The 7,829-nt window shown below is 33.8% G+C and overlaps 1 protein-coding gene across 1 annotated transcript; it reads right to left on the bottom strand.

The window, feature by feature from the left end:
• Positions 1–5,512: 5,512 nt before the first annotated feature.
• LOC131063978 (protein EXORDIUM-like 2) lies at positions 5,513–7,107 on the bottom strand. The gene has a single exon (XM_057997984.2). The coding sequence runs from the start codon at positions 6,905–6,907 to the stop codon at positions 5,951–5,953; it is 957 nt and encodes a 318-aa protein (XP_057853967.2). The 5' UTR covers positions 6,908–7,107; the 3' UTR covers positions 5,513–5,950.
• Positions 7,108–7,829: the final 722 nt, after the last annotated feature.

Raw genomic sequence — 7,829 nt, 5'->3', positions numbered from 1 at the left:
AAAGCAACTATATAAAATTTTATAAATAAATGATAAGATTAGTATTTAGTTTTAGTTTGTTCAGTATATTTTTAATTTTGATCAAATGAAAATAAATGTGTTCTGAAAATATGAATTGTAAATGGAAATGTACATCACAAAGTTGTAATCATTGAAGGAATCATCTTGTATTAATGAGAGATGGAGACGAAAGTAATTAAAACTAAGGAATGGCGAGAGAATCAAGATGAAGATTAAATTAAACAAAATATAAATTTTACTCCAACACATTTGAGATGAGGAATTTTTTTTCAAAGAAGTACATACTATTTAATTGCAAAGACTTATGCTATTTTTGAAGCAAGATTTTAATACTTAACAACTTGATTGATTTGATTGTCAAAATGTGGCAAATTAATAAGTCCTTGCACTTAATATTGAAGATAAATTTTGAGAATTGCATTTGTGAAAATCTCTTGAAGGTACAAAGCAATGTGTGTAGGAGTCCACATGTGTAGAACAATGATAATAGTAGTTGCCCAAGTTGCCTCTCTTTTTTATCTCAAAGTTTGTATTTGTTGCAATCCATAGAAGTGGAGGAATTAGGTGCTCATCAATAACAACCAAAGGAAGCACTCAATTAAGTCTTTACAATTTCCTCTTCAAGTTATGTTGTCTTTTTAAATTTGGTGGATGGGGTTTAGATCAACAGTCATAGAGGATAACCCAACAATTGAAAGATTTGGATAAGCTTGAAACCTTGTTTCAATATATGTATATACTACAACATGTAATAAATGATGTATTGAGGCCTTCAAAAAAGCCTTGATATATTATGAAACAAAGTATTCAAACACTTTGAACTTGAACAAAAACACTTTTAATTTTCCTTTTGGACAAAAAGGGTCAATGTTAATTCAATCTCTCAGTTGGGTATCTTCTAGAACATGCAACACTTGATGTATTGGGGCCTCCAGAAAAGCCTTAATATGATATGAACCATAGTAGCAAAACAATTTCAAATTGAACAAAAATAATTATTTCAATTTTTTTGGATAAAGTGTGTCAATGTTGACTCTCTTTGTGTGGAATATTTACTACAACATGCAATAATTGATGTATTGGGGTCTTAGAAAATCCTTAATATATTACAAATCTTAGTAGCAAAATGCTTGATCTAACTGAACAAAATACTTGCTTCATTTTTTAAAGATAGAGTGGGTCAATGTTGATGAACTCTCTCTATCTAGCCTCAATTGATGCTAAATACATTAATTGAAATTTTCATACGAAATGTGTTCTAAATGCTTTGATATTTTTTCTTGTAAAGAAAAATTTCTTTTATCCTAAACATGTTTTATAATGACATGACACTTTTTTAGTATTTTGTACTTCATTTTTGTATGTGTGGCTATTATGATATGGACCATTTGGTACGAACAAATTTCATATAATATATTTTATGTGTATGAAATAGATTGTAGTAGTTGTTTTAGCTACACAAAGATTGTAGAATAATTCCCTCAGGAGAAAAAAATCATGTCAAGAACTGTATTAGGCTCATCCATCCTTTTATCTAATTGCACTAGACGCTTTGTAATAGTTGTGATGCTGAAAAATGGGATCGGGTAGTTTAGGACCTAACCCCACTTTCCTCCACACATTGGAATATGAAAGACCCTAAGGAGATGATTCACTTTGACTACTTCTTGCAAGAGAGAGTCAAGGAATATATTTAGGGTTTCTATTCCTTTGCTGCTATGAAGAGGAGATGTGCAAAATGCAATGCAAAGATCAACTATGCTAGGAGATAAACAAAAATGCGAATGTAAATAGAAAACATTGAAATTCACAGATCTAAAATTGGGATACTAAATACAGAGCAAGAAGGGGAATTCAAATGTGCACCTGTCACTAAAATTTGAGGTTGACTATGCAGGATCAGGGCACCACACCGTGGTCCCTGATATTGTACCTTGATGTACTTTTGGAATCTGGATCCTAAAAATCTGCACTATGGAACTGCCAAAAGAAGCTTAAAAAACCCATAGGACCAGGGTGCCATGCCCTAGTCTCAAAAAACTGAGGTCTTCTTTTGAGACTGAGCCTGAACCTATGCGATCTGTCGGTTCTGAATGTCGTGCGTCCGTTGAATTTTTGTACCTGCACATGTGCACCTTGAAAAATGGTGTCTAGGTGGCTATATAGGGTTTTGTAGACTGAAAAGATTAGTTATAGTTGTATATATCATTTCTGAGACTTGAAACCTTACAAGAACAATGCAAGACTTTGTTTGAATGCTTTATGACATTAAAAATTGCGCCATCTGTTATGACAACAAATTGTGATGTTGATTGTTGTACCATGATAGCTACAATTTCTACAACATTGCACTTAAAGTGTGATTGTAGCCCCACATTCATGGTCAAGAGTTGTATTAGCATGAATAACAATAGATAATTTTATGGTCCAATATGATATTTAGGACTATTGAGTTTTTGTTTTTCATTTACAACACATAAAGCTAGCTTGGAAAATAAATTGGACACTTACAATTCAAGAGAAATACTTGAAAGATGAAATTCAACAATAAGATGAAGATAAAGAAGGAACACCTACCAGGTCACATAGTGAAATTCAGTCCTTGAAGCAAGAAATGACCATTGTTTCAAAAGAAGTATCTAAAATAATATATTACTTTGTAGAGTAAAATAAAACAATCCATGTGAACATTGTAGAAGAAAAACTCATATCAAATGTTGATACAACATTGTTGCTAAGAAGTAGGCTCCTTATATGGAAAAAGTCATTTCATCAGTGAACACATCTAACAAGAATTAGACGCAGATTAGCTTCACCAAATATAACATATACCTTTTGCAACATGTCTTAAATCTAAAAAAGTTGTTGCATGGTGAGAATAATGTCTAAATCAAAGCCCTTTCTAGGCTAACATGTCAAAAATACAATACTTGAGAATTTATCATTTATTTCTAACATCGAATCGACAATTTTGAATCAAAGGCCTTAATCACGTAGATTTAAAGAAGGTTGTTGTTGAAAACAATTCAATAGAAATCTATGCAATTTTAGTCATAGAAGCCATGTAAAAAGGAAATTAAACAAAAAGGAGGGATTTAAGTGGAAATGCCATTTAATTTGATCATATTAACTATAAATTTATCAAAGTAGCATGAAATCACAACAAAAGCTCATTACTATCAATTGTCATAAATTTCGTCAGAAATGAACCAATCAAAATCCTTAATGCCATAAATTGCTCAAAAAAATTAAGAATCAAACCATCAAAATTTCAACCAAATTGAACAAAATTTTAATAAGCAAGGTAAATTTCAAACAAGAAATATAAAATTAACATTAAAACAAACCATATAACCTTAATTATAGGTTGGAAAACACAGAGGTCCCTGCAACTTCTTTTTCTGTAAACTTGCAATAGACAAAAGATTTATTGTTGGATTTTAAAACGCAGAAGGTCAATTGAAAGCAGTTCCATTACCAAATACTATGGACTTATGATGTAAAAAATTATCTGTAATTGTGAGTCATGGTTTTAGCTTGCCAATAAATTTTATGGGGAGATGTTAGTAATAGAATATGATTAAGTAGGGGAAAACACACCAAAATGTACACATTTATGTTCTCGAAAACACAAGAAGTGTTAAAAATTATAGATTTTTTCAGTGATAGAAACAAAAAAAAAAAAAAAAAGGAAAATGTTAAAAATTGCATCTACAATTTTATGTGATAAAATGACCTACAATAGCCACCATTAATGGAACCCTAAAAAAATGGGTGAATTTTTTTTTGAATATATTTTTTAGGAAGACTTTTTGGTCAAGAATTATAACATTCGAGCCTTCGAGATTTCACAAAAGCACTCAAAGTTTTTTTTTTGGGGATAAACATTGTATAAAGAGCTACAAAAATAACAAAAATCTAGTAAAAGCTATCATAAAATCATTTGATAAAATATCTAATTACCTAAATGCCTTCTCTTCTCCAAATTGTAAGGTTGAATGCATACAAGCACCACCAGGAGCTATTTAACCTGCACAAGAGAGTAGTTTAAAAACAACCCAACATATATACTATCTTACATTGAACTTTGAATTGTGTATGCTCCTAGCAAGAAAATGAAACATAATTTGCAGGGCCCACTCTAAAGTATTGTACACAATCATGGATGAAGGGTCTAATGAAAGACTATACAACCATGCAACCTTAACACAATCACTTTCAAGCAATAGATAATAAAACTCAAATATTAACACAATTATACAAAAATAATGCATGTCAATATGCTATTATGTCAAGGGGAATTACATCAATAGTTTATGTTGCTAGAGCTTACAACTAGATTAGACCCCTATCATAGATTGAAATAGAAATTGAGCTCTAAACATGAATGCAACTCTACACGCTAGCTTCCTTAGGCTTATTTTGCTATAGTAGCTTGCTTAAGGGATATGCAAGTATAGGGACTTTATTTTTTAGAATAAAATTACAAAAGAATGGGGCAAAGAGTGTCTTTGAAACATCGAAACATGTTTTCCTAAATGTTAGGGGACTAGAAATCTTATGTGGAATTATGGTTTGTTGTTGGGTAGTTGAGAAAAAGGCCTTGAAAGAAAAGCCAATTCTTTATATTTACATAGCTGGGTATTGATGTATGATCTATGTTATGAGTTATTTTTTTTATTGGTTTCATTGTTTCACATACAACAAATATGGTGGAGCTGCAATGGACGACAAAGCTCTGAGAGAGTGACGAAAGGGAACCCTTTATTGGCTTTTCTTCAAATTTGTGTTAAAATTGTTGCATGGGGTATCGCTTTTTCATTACATTCTCACCAATAGCTGCTACAGAGAAGGATTCAAGCTTAGAGAGATAAATATTATATTGTTTCAGTCCAAACTCCAAGGTATGCATTCAATCAGGCATCAAACAAACACAATTTAGTACTAACCCAATTTACAACGGAATGGTTTAAAGTGAAAGTCAAAAAACCTCAAGACAATATATAGAGAAGCTAAAAGAATACCTTGTTCTATAGGTATTGAAGCTTTTGAAGGTCCCAAAAAGAGAAATCACTACAAAATTCTGTCCAAAAATGCTCAATACACCTCAAATCAGTGATAAAAGTGCAAAAAATCATATACACAATGGAGGAGGAAAGTTGAGATCAATGAAAGGTTGCAAAGAAATATGGACAAATATGTATTCAAAAATACTAAGAGGCATTTAATATAATTATACATCATGCAAAGCTAACTTTTTCCTATCTTAACACACTTATAATATGCACAAACGACATTAAATATCCACAAGAACTAATACTTAATATGCTGGCTTGAGATAATTAAAATTTATTTTTAAACATAAAAAATAATTATTCAACTACACTAATAAATAATGAAACAGATTAATAACAATATTTAAATTATGTAAAATATTTTATAAAATGTAATTATAGAAACATGGAAGACACATTTAAATTAATCAATCTAATTGACCAGCTAGAAAATAAATTGCATTAATTCAGAATGCAATATGGTAACCTTGAACTAAAAATATAAAGATGGTTAGACACACAATACCCGCATAATCGAATCTCGAATTTGTATATAAGCCCCTACATTATGTAATCACTATGCGTAATATTCAATTTGTAAGTAAATGTCTTTCACAATTACAATTCGAAGCTTATGGTACGTAAACGGCTTCTCCTCTACTACCTCGTCTCTGTAAATATTTGCACTAAAATAGCAACAGTATCTAAAGACTGGAAAATTAACCTAGGAGTTTATATACGTAGATGCCATGAAATACAGCTACACTGTTTGTTAAAACTAACAAAGAAACAAAGCCATTAAATTTGTGTACATTGAGGAACATATACAGAAAACCTTCAGCACCGCAGTGCTTTTCAGGACACTGCGGTGCTTTTCAGACCAGTGTCCTGCAAGACTTAGTAGCAGGATCCCACATGGCCGGCAGTAAAAACTGACGCCCATTAACTCCATGCGCATTGTAGCTCGCCCCCGTTGTTCTGTCCACCAAGACCTCTCCTGGGAAACCCGGATAAGCCCCTTTTCCATACATTCCGGGGCATGCGGACACCGCCTCTAAAGGCGCACCAGCGTTTCCTTGAAAATATCCCGTATTAAATGGGTTTGTCACCGCTCCCGCCAAAACACTCGCAATATTGATGATCATTCCGTCGATGCCCACGTCAGCGTTGGGGGAGAGCAAAGGAGGGGTCTGAGGGCCGTAGAGTGGCTGATGAAACGGCCACGCACACTGCCCGGGGCACTGACTCACTGGGTTACCCACCCACGCATACGGAAGACTGGATCCTAATATGTGGTCATGGTAACCACAAGAACTAACGCAGAACCTCTCCACCGCCACGTCATCAGACGTCAGCACCAAATATACTGCGTTGGTATGGCTCGGCGGCGGCGGCAGAGCTCTGGATTTAACGGCGCTCTCAACCAGTGCGACAATGTCCTTCCTTTTCAACAACTTGCCAAGGGAATATGACTCATCCATCTTCTGCTTCCCCAGCCTTGCAATGCTCAGAGCAGCTCCATTAGAGGCGGCGCCCTTGTATTTCTCAATAGTCTTCCACCAGGTGGAAACAGAGGGCTGCTTGTCCTTCCCCTGCAGTTTTGCCCCAAGGGACTGCAAATAGTCCACCACAATGGACCGCTGAACTGGACTAAACTTCCCATACCAGATAACATGAACATCGATAGGCTTTGTGGAGAGCAGGGGGCCATTATGGTATGTTAGAACCAGAGGCTGCTCCTTTACCAAAGCAGCATCAGCACCAGTTCCACACAGCCCTATTGCAAATACAAGTACTAACAACCTACCACCAAAATGCCACAGAGCAGACATTTTTTATATGCCACAGAGTGTATATCAGAACAAAAATGTTAGCGAACTTCAAATTTAGAAGCGGTGATGTGTTGAGCATGGATAAGGATCTGATCTTATATAGGCGGAGGTATGATGAATTTTACAATGGCTTGCTGAACACGAGCCCTGTTCGCCTCCACTGTTGAAGAGCTTTTGCATCTTCTTGAGGAAGCTTCCAAAAATCACACCAATATAACGACTTCTCGATTACCGCAGCTTATACCTCTTGTATTGTTTGCCTCCTTCCTTTGGATCGTGGTTTTGGTTTAATTTTAAATTGATTATCAACTTATTGGCCAAAATAATTAGTTACACTGAGTATTATTATCATCCGTTAAAGTAATCATCAATATATTTTAGTACTATTATTATGTTGCATAATGCATTTAAAATATTTTCCTCGTTTGTCTTGCTACTAAGTTTCCCACCTGAATATGAATGGTGGGGCATAATGCATCATACCACAGAAATGTGTGGGCAATGAATGAGCGTGAACTCACGGGCGATACTTCATTCGGTATCAAGATATTTGTTTACGTGCTTACGATGTTTCGGTTTTCAAGCTTTAATTAATTATTTGTTTGGTGTACTATTTTGCATTGAAAAATGGCATTCCTTTTAATCAAGATATTGATATTTATTCCTTTTGAGTTGTTTTTTTACCTTATATTATATTATAGGGTCTATTTTGTATGAAGATATATTTATGTATTAAAATTGATTACTTAAAACAATCTAATCAAAAAGAAAAATGATGGATGTTATTTTAGTCTATTTTTATGTAGTTTTATATTCAATACATTTCGCTACAATAGGAGATAGATATGTTGTAGGATCAGATGTTTGACACATTAACACTAAAAAAAGATGTTAAACACGATGTTCCTCTCTCTAACACTTC

Source organism: Cryptomeria japonica, chromosome 11, assembly GCF_030272615.1.
Source record: "Cryptomeria japonica chromosome 11, Sugi_1.0, whole genome shotgun sequence".
In the NCBI taxonomy this organism is placed as follows: Eukaryota; Viridiplantae; Streptophyta; class Pinopsida; order Cupressales; family Cupressaceae; genus Cryptomeria; species Cryptomeria japonica.
This window is presented reverse-complemented; position numbering and strand designations above follow the sequence as displayed.

Excerpts from the sequence above, each read along its gene's own strand:
- LOC131063978 (XM_057997984.2), bottom strand. The coding sequence starts at position 6,907 with ATGTCTGCTCTGTGGCATTTTGGTGGTAGGTTGTTAGTACTTGTATTT.